This window comes from Tachyglossus aculeatus, chromosome 7 (genome assembly GCF_015852505.1).
Source record: "Tachyglossus aculeatus isolate mTacAcu1 chromosome 7, mTacAcu1.pri, whole genome shotgun sequence".
In the NCBI taxonomy this organism is placed as follows: Eukaryota; Metazoa; Chordata; class Mammalia; order Monotremata; family Tachyglossidae; genus Tachyglossus; species Tachyglossus aculeatus.
In genome coordinates this window covers 8,133,713-8,147,351 of record NC_052072.1, presented here as the reverse complement: position 1 = coordinate 8,147,351, position 13,639 = coordinate 8,133,713, and the positions used below count along the sequence as shown (strand labels likewise).

Sequence of the window (13,639 nt, the reverse complement as noted above, 5' to 3'; positions counted from 1 at the left end):
GGTTAGCGAAGAAGTGTCTGTTTCACCTTAATCGTAGGGTTTTTAGGCGATTCCTCCTATCTCCAGCAATCGTGGATGGCAGAATCCAGCGGGCAGGCGGCAGTCCGTCTGGATCCAATCACGGGCAAAATGTTTATAGACCTTAGCGTCCCACGGTCCATTCATCGGAGGTTTTCTCTTTCTCTGTAATTTTGAGGCAACTCTGGGTTGAAGCCGAATCACATACATTTCAGAAAACTCACTGCAGGCGGCAGAGTCTAATTGTACTTTTCTATTCACCCAGGCTAATTGTGTTGGATGAAGAATCCCCCGTGGGTCCGGGGACCGATCGAGGTAAGGTGTCAAATCTCTGCAGCGAACCCTGTCTCCCCACTTCTCACTCACCGGAAATCCTCGGCCTTAGCCGAAGGTTCTCAATCAGCCCTCTCCCTCCTACTGAGGAGCAGCGTGGCTCATGGGTTTGGAGTCAGAGGTCATGGGTTCGAATCCCGGCTCCGCCACATGTCTGCTGTGTGACCTTGGGCAAGTCACTTAACTTCTCTGAGCCTCAGTTACCTCATCTGTAAAATGGGGATTAAGACTGTGAGCCCCATGTGGGACAACTTGATCACCTTGTATCCACCCCGAGCGCTTAGAACAGTGCTCTGCACATAGTAAGCGCTTAACAAATGCCATTATATATATATATATATATATATATATATATATATATATATATATATATATATATATATATTTAGCCACTCTCTTCTCCCACTCTACCCCAGCTCGTATCCTTCATTTCTTCCAAAATAACCGCATCATGGGGCCTCGCTCACTCACTCACTGGGTCACCCCATCTACCTTCCTTTTGCTTACATCTTCCCCCCTTAACATCTGACAGACGGCTGCTCTCCCCATTTTCAAATTCTGAAAACACACTGCCTTGAGGAAGCCTTCCGTATTGGATTTAAAATCTATAACCCTACCAACACTTCACCCCCTAAGGATTTGGGGGCTCACACCCCTTCCCCTGCTACGATGTAGCCATATAGCACCCCAAGAACTTTCTCTCTGCAAACATTTTAGTGCCTGTCTCCCCTCTGGAGCGTAAGATCCCTGAGGTCAGGGATAATATTTACTCAATCAATGATATTTTTAAAGTATTTACTTAAGCGGAAGGAGAAGGAGAAGCAGCGTCAATGATATTTTTTAAGTGTTTACTTAAGGAGAAGGAGAAGCAGCGTGGCTCAGTGGAAAGAGCCCGGGCTTTGGAGTCAGAGGTCAGGGGTTCAAATCCCGGTGACTTTGGGCAAGTCACTTCACTTCTCTGTGCCTCAGTTCCCTCATCTGTAAAATGGGAATTAAGACTGTGAGACCAACGTGGGACAACCTGATCACCTTGTAACCTCCCCAGCGCTTAGAACAGTGCTTTGCACATAGTAAGTGCTTAATAAATGCCATTATTATTATTATTATTATTATATGCAGAGCAGTGTACTAAGCACTTAGTACAGTATGCACTTTTTGAACTATTGTACTCTCCCAGTTACACCCATATACACACACACACACACACTCCCTGCTCAGCAGGCACACCCTCCCCTCTGCCTTGCATGCATGCGTGGCTCGGTGGAAAGAGCCCGGGCTGGGGAGCCAGAGGTTGTGGGCTCTAATCCCGGCTCTACCACTTGTCAGCTGTGTGACCCTGGGCAAGTCACATAACTTCTGTGGGCCTCAGTTCCCTCATCTGTAAAATGGGGATGAAGACTGTGAGCCCCACGTGAGATAACCTGATTACCTTGTATCTCCCCCAGCGCTTAGAACAGTGCTTGGCATATAGTACTTCTAGACTGTGAGCCCGCTGTTGGGTAGGGACCGTCTCTGTATGTTGCCAACTTGGACTTCCCAAGCGCTTAGTCTAGTGCTCTGCACACAGTAAGTGCTCAATAAATACGATTGAATGAATGAATGAATGAATAGTAAGTGCTTAACAAATGCCAACAGCATTATTATTATTATGCACACCTATCCCCTGATCAGGATGCTTTCTCTTTCTCTCACTCCCTCCCTCCCTCCGCTGATAATGCACCCACCCCTGGCTTGGCAGGCACGCTACTCTGTGCTCAGGATGCACAGACACACACGCACATGCTCTGCTCATTGTGCACACAAACCCTGCTCTAATCCACCACCACGGCTGCTCAGCGTGCACCTTCCCCTGCTCAGCGGATGCTTTCCCCCACCCTCTTCTCTGCAAACACACCCACATCCCCCCTAGCATGCATACATACCTATCCCCTTTTAGACTGTGAGCCCACTATTGGGTAGGGACTGTATATGTTGCCAACTTGTACTTCCCAAGCGCTTAGTACAGTGCTCTGCACACAGTAAGTGCTCAATAAATACGATTGATGATGATGATCCCCTGCTCAGAATGCAAACACACACTCACCACCACCCCTGCTTAGCACGCATTCACACGCACACCCCTCCCCTTACTCAGCACATGTACATACGTGTATACACACACCCAAACAGACTTGTCCTCTGGGCAGGTTCTCAACTTGCAACCAGCCTGAGGCCTGGAATATGAATGGGATGTTATGCAGCCTATTTGACAGGAGAATGAAGGCAGTGTCCAGGATGGCACCATGAATATCTGGAGAATGCAGAAAACTGAAATAGAACGAAGAGAACAAGACAGATTCCCCCAGCCATGATACAGTTGGGATGGTGGTGGAATGACACCAAACCCACACAGATTAAAAAACAAGAAAACCTACAGATAATTGCATTTGGACCGTAATGATTGAAAAAATAAATCCCGGTGGTCCTAAACCTACTCTTTGGAATTTTATCGTCATCAACAGTGGTATTTACTGAGCTCTTACTGTGTGCAGAGCACTGTACTAAGCACTTGAGAGAGTACGGTTCAACAGAGTTGATGGACACATTCCCTGCCTACCTGCCTACCAAGGAGCTTCCAGTCTAGAGGAGGGCTTACAGTCTAGAGGGGCTTTTTACCACTTTTTCATTGTGTTTTTATGCCTTTATCCCAGCTCCTGAAGACGACAAAGAAAGCCTTTTTCAAATGAGTCAATTTGGACCATCTCAGCTTTCTGGCCCCGACAATGGTAAGACCTTTCAATATTACTCTCTCAAGACTTTTCTGTATTATCATAGAAGCTTCAGTTTTATTTGCTGTTATTTAATTGCTCTACTTGCCCACTTTCAAGAAGCAACACAGAAACTATACCGGAAACCAAGCATGGTTTTGTATTTTATTTACGGCATTTTGTTAAGCGCTCACTACGTGTCAGGTACCGTTCTGAGCACCGGGTGTCTTGTCTTATGCTGTCGAGTCGTCTCCGACCCATAGTGACTCCATGGACACATCTCTCCCTGAATGCCCCTGAATGCACTCGTTCTGGTAGTGTATCCGTAGAGTTTTCTTGGTAAAAATCCGGACGCGGTTTGCCATTGCCTTGTTCCGCCCGGTGAATGTGAGTCTCCATCCTTGACTCTTCCCCGAGCCGCTGCTGCCCAGCACAAGTGAATTTTGACTTTTAGCAGATTGCCTTCACTCACTAGCCGCTGCCCAAGGTACGAATGCAACGGGTATGCTTCTGCTTGACTCTCCACCCCGTAACTGAGACTGGTAAATTCCTGGAAACTCTCCCGGTGCGAACCTAAGACTTCCCAAGCGCTTAGTACAGTGCTCTGCACACAGTAAGCGCTCAATAAATACGATTGATGATGATGATGATGATGTTGTACTCTTCCAGGTGTTTGGTGCAGGACACTGCCACAGAAAGTGTTCTCAGTAAGCACTCGGTAAAGCAGCGTGCCTAGAGAAGCAGCGTAGCTCAGTGGAAAGAGCGTGGGCTTTGGAGTCAGAGGTCATGGGTTCAAATCCCGGCCCCGCCAACTGTCAGCTGTGTGACTTTGGGCAAGTCACTTCACTTCTCTGGGCCTCAGTCACTTCATCCGCAAAATGGGGATTAAGACTGTGAGCCCCCTGTGGGACAACCTGATCACCTTGTAACCTCCCCAGTGCTCAGAACAGTGCTTTGCACATAGTAAGTGCTTGATAAATGCCATTATTATATTATTATTCCCCCTTTTAGACTGTGAGCCCACTGTTGGGTAGGGACTGTCTCTATATGTTGCCAATTTGTACTTCCCAAGCGCTTAGTACAGTGCTCTGCACATAGTAAGCGCTCAATAAATACGACTGATGATGATGGGTAGATACAAGTTTAACCAGGTCATACACAGTAGTTGCCTGTCCTATGGGGGTCTCACAGTGTAAATAGGAGGGAGGACAGGTTTTGAATCCCCATTTTCCCTCTGAGGTAGCAGCAAGGCCTAGTGGATCGAGCACAGGCCTGGGAATCAGAGGGATCTGGGTTCTGATCCTGGCTTTGCCCCTTGTCTGCCACGTGACCTTGGGCAAGTCATTAGAGAAGCAGCGTGGCTCAATGGAAAGAGCCCGGGCTTGTGAGTCAGAGGTCGTGGGTTCAAATCCCGGCTCTCTCAATTGTCAGCTGGGTGACTTTGGGCAAGTCACTCAACTTCTCCGTGCCTCAGTTACCTCATCTGTAAAATGGGGATGAAGACTGTGAGCCCCACGTGGGACAATCTGATCACCTTGTATCCTCGCCAGCACTTAGAACAGTGCTTTGCACATAGTAAGTGCTTATCAAATGCCATCATCATCATCATTTAACTTTTCTATGTCTCAGTAACCTCATCTGTAAAATGGGGATTAAGACTGTGAGCACCCTGTGAGACATGGATTGTGTACAACCTGATTCCCTTGTATCTACTTCAGTGCTTAGTACATTCATTCATTCATTCAATCGTATTTATTGAGCACTTACTGTGTGCAGAGCACTGTACTAAGCGCTTGGGAAGTACAAGTTGGCAACATATAGACGGTCCGTGCCCAACAGCAGGCTCACAGTCTAGAAGGGGGAGACAGACAACAAAACAAAACATGTACACTGTTTTGTACACTGCCTGGACCATACATAATAAGCGCTTAACAAGTACCATAAAAAGGGAAACTGAGGCGCAGAGAAGTTAACCGACTTGCCCAAGGTCACCCAGCAGCTGGGACTAGAACCCAAGTCCTTCTGACTCTCAGGCCTGTGCTCTTTCCACTAGGCCATGCTGTGTTTGTAGGAAGAGCAGTCACAGTAAGAGTAATCATCATCATCATCATCAATCGTATTTATTGAGCGCTTGCTATGTGCAGAGCACTGTACTAAGCACTTGGGAAGTACAAATTGGCAACATATAGAGACAGTCCCTACCCAACAGTGGGCTCACAGTCTAAAAGGGGGAGAGTAATAGCCTGAATGGAGAACTCACTGACCACAGGGCACTCTACTAAGTGCTCAGGAAGTACAAAACAAGAGAGCGACCCATTCCCTGCCGGATGTTTCCACTGAAATACTAAACCTCCGTCAGTAGTGTTTCCTGAGCACTTCTTTCTGCAGAACAGTGTACTAAGCCCTTGATTCCTGCCCTCAAGGAGTTTACAATCTATAGTGTGCCGAACTCTGTACTAAGCACTTGGGAGAGTACAAAAGAATAAGTATATACGGTCTCTGCTCCCAAGGAGCTGACAGACTAGTGGGGAGATAGAAATTCAAAATAAATTACAAGTAGAGGAAGCAGCTGCCACCAAGCATAGGTACATAAGTGTTGAGAAGCAGCGTGGCTCAGTGGAAAGAGCACGGGCTTTGGAGTCAGAGGTCATGGGTTCAAATCCCACCCCGCCAATTGTCAGCTGTGTGACTCTGGGCAAGTCACTTCACTTCTCTGTGCCTCAGTGACCTCATCTGTAAAATGGGGATGAAGACTGTGAGCCCCCCGTGGGACCACCTGATCACCTTGTAACCTCCCCAGCGCTTAGAACAGTGCTTTGCCATTATTATTATTATTATTGTGGGGGGTGGGAGGGATAATGCCATGGTTACTGGCTTGTGCGACAGGGATGGTGGTGGTGGTGGTGTCTACAGTAATGGGAAAGGCCTGGGGAGGACAGGGCTTGGGTGGGAAGATAAGGAGATCCATTTTGGACACCCAGGTAGGGATGTCCTGAAGGCAGGAGGAACTACAAGACTGCAGAGAAGGAGAGAGGTCAGGCCTGGAGAAGTCGACTTGGAGACCATCATCATCATCATCATCAATCGTATTTATTGAGCGCTTACTGTGTGCAGAGCACTGTACTAAGCGCTTGGGAAGTACCAATTGGCAACATATAGAAACAGTCCCTGCCCAACAGTGGGCTCACAGTCTAAAAGGGGGAGACAGAGAACAAAACCAAACATACTAACAAAATAAAATAAATAGAATAGATATGTACAAGTAAAATAAATAAATAAATAGAGTAATAAATATGTACAAACATATATACATATAAACAGGTGCTTTGGGGAAGGGAAGGAGGTAACATGGGGGTAAGACCATCTGCATAAAGATAGTAGTTGAAGCCAAAGGAGCGGATGAGTTCTCCAAGGGAGTGGGTGTAAATTGAGAAGGGAAAGGGGCCCAGAACTGAACCCTGAGAGACTCCCACTGTTAGAGGATGGAAGGAGAGGAGGAGCCTGCAAAAGAGGCAGAGAAGGAGCAGTCGGAGAGATAGGAGGAGAATCCGGACAGGACAGTGTCAGTGATGGCAAGGTTGGATAATGTTGCAGAGGAAAAAAAGGGGTTGGCCCGGCTGTCCAAGGCAGCTCCTTCCCACTCCGGACTGAAGGTTCTGGTGGTCAGGGAATGTGTCTCCCAACTCTGTAGTGTTGTATCCTCCCAATCACGTACTACAGAGCTCTGCACACAGCAAGTGCTCAGTAAATACCACTGATCGATCGATTGTAATCATTTTCTTGTTTTTATGAACTTCAGGTGTGATGTATTACTCTAGTTATTTATTTATTACTCTATTTATTATTACTCTATTTATTTTACTTGTTATTACTCTATTTATTTATTTATTTTACTTGTTATTACTCTATTTATTTTACTTGTACATATTTATTCTATTTATTTTATTTTGTTAATATGTTTTGTTTTGTTCTCTGTCTCCCCCTTCTAGACTGTGAGCCCACTGTTGGGTAGGGACCATCTCTATATGTTGCCAACTTGTACTTCCCAAGCGCTGAGTACAGTGCTCTGCACACAGTAAGCGCTCAATAAATACAATTGAATGAATGAATGAATGTAATGAATGAATGAAACCGCTACCCTGCTCATTTAAGCTCTCATCCTATCCCGTCTGGACTACTGCATCAGCCTTCTCTCTGATCTCCCATCCTCGTGTCTCTCTCCACTTCAATCCATACTTCATGCTGCTGCCCGGATTATCTTTGTCCAGAAACGCTCTGGGCATATTACTCCCCTCCTCAAAAATCTCCAGTGGCTACCAATCAATCTGCGTATCAGGCAGAAACTCCTCACCTTTGGCTTCAAGGCTGTCCATCCATCCCCTCGCCCCCTCCTCCCTCACCTCCCTTCTCTCCTTCTCCAGCCCAGCCCGCACCCTCCACTCCTCCGCCGCTAATCTCTTCACCGTACCTCGTTCTCGCCTGTCCCGCCATCGACCCCCGGCCCACGTCCTCCCCCGGGCCTGGAATGCCCTCCCTCTGCCCATCCGCCAAGCTAGCTCTCTTCCTCCCTTCAAGGCCCTACTGAGAGCTCACCTCCTCCAGGAGGCCTTCCCAGACTGAGCCCCTTCCTTCCTCTCCCCGTCGTCCCCCTCTCCAACCCCCCATCTTACCTCCTTCCCTTCCCCACAGCACCTGTATATATGTATATATGTTTGTACATATTTATTACTCTATTTATTTATTTATTTATTTTACTTGTACATATCTATTTATTTTATTTTGTTAGTATGTTTGGTTTTGTTCTCTGTCTCCCCCTTTTAGACTGTGAGCCCACTGTTGGGTAGGAACCGTCTCTATATGTTGCCAATTTGTACTTCCCAAGCGCTTAGTACAGTGCTCTGCACATAGTAAGCGCTCAATAAATACGATTGATGATGATGATGAATGTAGCCTTTTACTAGGCTTTATTCTTATAATACAGCTTCTCCACAGTAGAGTCTGGGACTTCCTTTAATGGAAAACTGATGATACAGTTTAAATCAAAGCAACTTGCTGAAAAACAATCTCACTTGCGACGGACGGGCGTTAGATAATGCAAGATAAAATCAATATTTGTTGATTTAAGAAACAAAGTGGTTTCTTCTTGGCCTGACAATACTCCTCATCAGAGCTCTACTTTTGCCATAACTTGAGAACAAGCAGCTGTGGAGCAAAAGAAAACCAACAACCCCAAACAGACCCAGTATTAATTTTCCAAAATTGACCTCTTTGGCTATCTACGTTTTGATCAGTTGCTTGGGGTTCTTTTGTTCGAAATTAATATTTTTGTTCTCGTCACCCTATTTTCTGACATTTGCAGTTGTGATTTCTAATAAGACTCTTTGGAGCCAAGATTATAAAAGCTCAAGCAAAAAGAATGCTCAATCCATTACCTGGAAATCTTCAGTTGTTTGTTCCCAGGTAAATTAGGCCGTCTGTGGTTACTGAAGTGCAAGTGGACGTCGGTGCTCCTTTAGCATCTCTCTTCATCCTTCTTTGACAGTCATCAAAGACCTACTTGCGGATTCGCTGGAAGGAAGAGATTTTGAAAAGGAGTTCTCCTTCCTGAGCCCCGGTTCCTCAGGACCTGCGGAGTCCACTCAGGAACGCCAGACTGCATTTGGCCAGCCCGGGTCCAGCTTCCCGACACAGATGGCTTCCTCGGAGTCAGAGACGCTCGCAAATTTGCCCGGATTCCTCCCTTCACAGCTCCTTGACCTGGGTCGCCAGACGGCTGGGGGTTTCAAGAGTAAGTGCCATAGGTGTCCATTAAGTTGCTCCTCCTAAAACCTGACAAGGAGAATACTCAAATTACACCCAACTTCTTTAAACGTCATCCCAACAGTACCGTCCGGGCTTTGCAGTGATAAGCTTAGGTGCTCAGTGAGGAACTTGTCCATAAATGTTCAGGTGACTGGGACCCCACTTTTTTATATTGACTGTCTAGACTTCGTAGATATTAGAAAAATCTTTACCACGACCTCACCTAAAGTCTGTGAGAGCAGAGACTCTGGCATCTTGCAGGTTGTGGTTAATTTGGGATGAATAGGGATTGGAGAGGGGAGCAGCTGGAGGTTGGGAGACCAGGTGTGGAGACTGAGAGGGAAGCACCTAGACCCTGGATGGAGAGAAAGGGAAGGATTGGGGAAATTTCGTGGAGGAGAAACTGACAGGATCCAGTGACAGACTCGACGCGAACGTTGAAGAGACCAACAAGTCAGGGTCAATAATAATTCTGGTATTTGTTAAGCACTTACTGTTTGCCAGGCACATGAAGGAGTGGGCTTTGGAGACAAGGAGGGTGGTCTCCTTACAGTATTGTCTACTGTGATGGGAAAGTCAGGTGGAGGAGAGGATTTGGTGGTGGAAAATTAGTTCCATCGTCAAAATATTGAGTTAGAAGAGCCAGTGGGACATCCATTTGGAACTAGGTCTCAGACAAGAGCAAATACAAGAGCAGGTGAGGAGAGGGGTTGGGGTGAGCGGGAGAGATTTGGGAGCTGTCCACGTAGAAGTGGTAGCTGCAGCTGTGGAACTGGATAACTCCCCAAGGGAGTGAGTTGAAAGGGAGAAAAGTAAGGGGTTCCAGGATAAATCTTGTTGGGGAGACTCACAATTAGGGGTTGAGAGAAGAGGAGCCAGCAATAGGAACTGTGGGGCAGCCGGAAAGGTGGGAGGAAAATCGGGAAAGAGGGGAGGTGGCACAAATAAGATTAGCCACCATTTCCAGGAGGGAACCATCCAAGGTAACAAAAGGCAGCCGAGAAGTCAAGGAGGGTTTACAAAAAGTCCAGGCCATTTGGGAAGGCGGAGGTCATCGGTGACCTTGGAGAGGGCAGCCTCAGTGGAGCGATGGGGTCGGAAACTAGACTGTAGTGGGTTAAAAAGGTTGTGGGATAGTAGTAATAATAATAATAATGGCATTTATTAAGTGCTTACTATATGCAAAGCACTGTTCTAAGCGCTGGGAAGGCTATAAGATGATCAGGTTGTCCCATAGGGGGCTCACAGTCTTCATCCCCATTTGACAGATGAGGGAACTGAGGCCCAGAGAAGTGAAGTGACTTTCCGAAAGTCACCCGGCTGACAATTGGCGGAGCCGGGATTTGAACCCATGACCTCTGACTCCAAAGCCCAGGCTCTTTCCACTGAGCCACGCTGCTTCTCCTAGTAGGTGTCATGCAACTCATTCAAGGGGTCAGGGGAAAGATAGATGCCGAGTAATAGGGCAGCAGTTGGATAATGCACTGGGTTCCCAGGAAGGCTTTTGTTTAGCGCAGGGGAAGACTTGAGCGTGTTTCTGGGTCGAGAAAGGAGCCACTGGAGAGTGAGCAATTGAAGGTGGAGGTGAGGGAGGGAAGAAAGGTAGGAGCAGGGTGTTTTTTAGGAGGTGGCAGGGCCTGGGATCAGAGGCACAGGCAGAGGGAGGAGATTTTGAGAGCAGGCAGGAGATCTCGGAACGGCTGGAAAGGATGAGCAAATGGAAATACGGGACGGAGGGAACCAAAGAGGTGAACGGGGAGAGCTTTGGGGGAGCTTGCCTGATGGTTCCAGATGGGCGCAGTTGATCATTTACCTTCGATTGGCTCTAATTTCCGTTAACTAAAGGAAACAGCAAATAACCACATAGAGAACAACAAGAAATTGGCCTTGCCAAACTAATTAAAAGAGAGGACAGATTTTTGCCGATTTTTCAGTCACACCCAATGTTATTTTATCTTCTCTTGCTTGCAGCCCCAGAAACCAGCAACCGAGACAAGTCAGCCTGGTTCAATCTGTTTGCTGACCTGGATCCCCTTTCAAACCCAGATGCTATTGGACACTCAGACGATGAACTCCTTAACGCTTGACTGGAGTTTCTAAGTAGACAATCATTTATATTGTGCCGGCAGTGGCCGTGAGACACTGACCTCTCTATCATCTTGCTTTCCTGGCAGAGTTCAGATTGTGACCCAGACCCAAAGTGTGGCATGTGAGATTGTGATACTGCTTGAGCCCCCTACTCTCCTGAGGTAAAGGCCTGGTCAAGACCACTGGGAAGAAGCTGTCCTGTCTTTAATGCAGCTGTTTCGTGACTGTCGTCAGTATTGTGTGGAAAACCTATTAGGCTATTTTGAATCATCCGAGTCTCTCAATTCTCAAAGTTCCTGAACAGAAGCTGAAGAGTTTCTCCGTTAATAAGCGTATTTACTTATGTTTCCAAGGAAACAGCCTATTCAGGAGAACACATTTTTGGGTCATATGGTGCCTTTCATCCTCCCCAAGTGTAATCAGTGTTGTCTGCGAAAGCTCCATCTACATGGAGGCATGGATTTGATTTATCTTGTAAATGGAATGTGCATTTTTCGAAGAGGACCGGCCTTGGCTGCTGAGTTAGCGTGATCCATTCTAACAGTAAGGGGGAATTAGTTTGAGGTCTCCGTGACCTCTGAGGGTGGGGCAGAAATGCACTGACTCTCAGTCATTCTTTTCCTTTTCATGTGAGGCCAACATTTCAAGTAATTTCTTTACCTTCCACCCAGGGACAGGTGATCTTCCTACGACTGAAACAGGAGAGAAGAGCAGAGTAGGTAAAGAGCTTTAACTCGCCCAACTTTTCCATTATGGGACACATTTTTTCCCCTCCTTCAAGTGACATTCCCACCAGCATTTGAATAGTGCCTGAGCACACACCTCTCTCTCCTTCCTTCCCTTTGGTCTCAGAAGTCCTCAGGGACCACTACAGCAGGCTGATTGTGATCCTAGAAAAGACTGTAGACTGCCAGACTACATGCTGGAGGCCTAAATAGGAGACTGTACACAGGGTGGGAGGGTAACGTCTGGGGCCACTAAGTTCCTGTACAAGCCCCCAAAGCTGTTCCCCCACCCTCATTTGTCTCTTCGGATGATGAGAAAGTGGGAACTCCTCCCTTTTCCGTGTTGGCTGTAAACTCATCCAACTCCCAGATCGTGAGCCTGAGCTCAGCTCCTGGGCCTGGGAACTTAAAAGGGCAAACACTCAGCTCTACGTCAAACATACAAAGTACGATCCAAGATGGGGCCTTGCCCACCGGCAATTCACGAAGGCCCACCAGTAATTCACGAAGGCCCAACAGTCAGGGGACTCTGCTTATCTCATCCCTTCACTGAAGTTGAGGTCTTCTTCCACCTTCCAAACTCACAACCACAGAGTGACAGGAAAACACAGAAGTCATGGAAACAGTGTGGCTTTCCTCAGTCCTCATTTTAGGGCACATCGCTGGAGCAGTAGATTGGATTCGCTCCAGAACAGAAAAAGAAATAACCATCCCTTACCTTGAGCCCAGGGGTGGGCAAGATAGGGACTGCCAGATTTAGCGGGCCTCCACTAGTTGCAGAAGGGCAGCCGACTCCATCAAGAGCGGCTCCTTCTGTGTCTAGAGCCTGCTGCTCATACGGTCAGAACCTGCCTCCGCATAATAATAATAATAATTTTGGTATTTGTTAAGCGCTTACTATGTGCAAAGCACTGTTCTAAGCGCTGGGGAGGATACAAGGTGATCAGGTTGTCCCATGTGGGGCTCACAGTCCCGTCTCTCACCTCAACCCGTCCCTCTGCCAAGCGCCCTTTCTTCCCCGATGACTGGAAAGACTCTGTGTATACCCACCTGTACACGCCCCAGACTCTGTGTATACACCCCAGAATCCCATAAGTATCCCCTCCTGCCAAATCGTAGCCCCGTACCGACATAGGTGTATCATTTCAGGGGATCATTCTGAGCAATCCTGAAACCATATGGAAGCTTAGAATTGAAAAGCAATTTTCCTAACTTTGACTTACAAAGTAAAGCAGTATTTTTAGATATGTATAATTAAGATGAGTGGCTCAGTTTTACCCTTCCATTCCTCCGTCTGGGAGTCACTTCCTTGGTGGCTCTGCTGTTCATATTCCATCTGTTGGAATTCAGTTTTGTCAACAAAAACTTCACAATACAAATAAGTAGATTTAGAATTTTATAGCTACTTGGGGCCGGTTACTTTAAACAAGCAATTCTGTGTAAGATACTGTAAGCGGTAGCAAGGGAACATACTGCACTTCCTTAGAGTTTAGTACAGTGCTCTGCACACAATAAATATGATTGAATGAATGAATACTGCTTGAACACATGCTATGTACTGTTTGAAATATTTACCTTACTTTTTTTTATCTTGCTCCTGCCATAGCATTTAGGTTACTTTTTATCCATAATTCCGTTTCCATATTTCCTTCTTCCTCCGCCATATCCACCGCCAACATCCTTCCTGAGAGGAATTCTAGTGATGCCGTTCCCTAAGGATTCTTCGTGCTCCATTTTAAACCTGGCTTACAAACACCCAGAATTCGTACCCCGAATGTTAAGTAGAGGTGCTGCAAAAATGAAGTGAAGCTCATCCTTCATAGAATCAGTTTGAAGAAGTCAGATTTAAGAAGCGTCATGTCTAGTGGAAAGAGCCCAGGCGTGGGATTCAGAGGATCTGGGTTCTATTCCCAGCTCTGCCAGTCG

The 13,639-nt window shown here is 46.8% G+C and overlaps 1 protein-coding gene across 3 annotated transcripts in view; it reads left to right on the top strand.

Annotated features, from left to right (window-relative positions):
- ICA1L (islet cell autoantigen 1 like) overlaps positions 1-12,613 on the top strand; it is a 45,608-nt gene extending 32,995 nt beyond the window's left edge. For all 3 annotated transcript variants that reach the window (XM_038749285.1, XM_038749283.1, XM_038749284.1), the window contains 4 exons: positions 284-333; positions 3,042-3,116; positions 8,641-8,886; positions 10,872-12,613. In XM_038749285.1, the coding sequence (XP_038605213.1) occupies positions 284-333; positions 3,042-3,116; positions 8,641-8,886; positions 10,872-10,987 (487 nt within the window). In that variant the 3' untranslated portion in view covers positions 10,988-12,613. The remainder of the gene's footprint in view (positions 1-283; positions 334-3,041; positions 3,117-8,640; positions 8,887-10,871) is intronic.
- Positions 12,614-13,639: the final 1,026 nt, after the last annotated feature.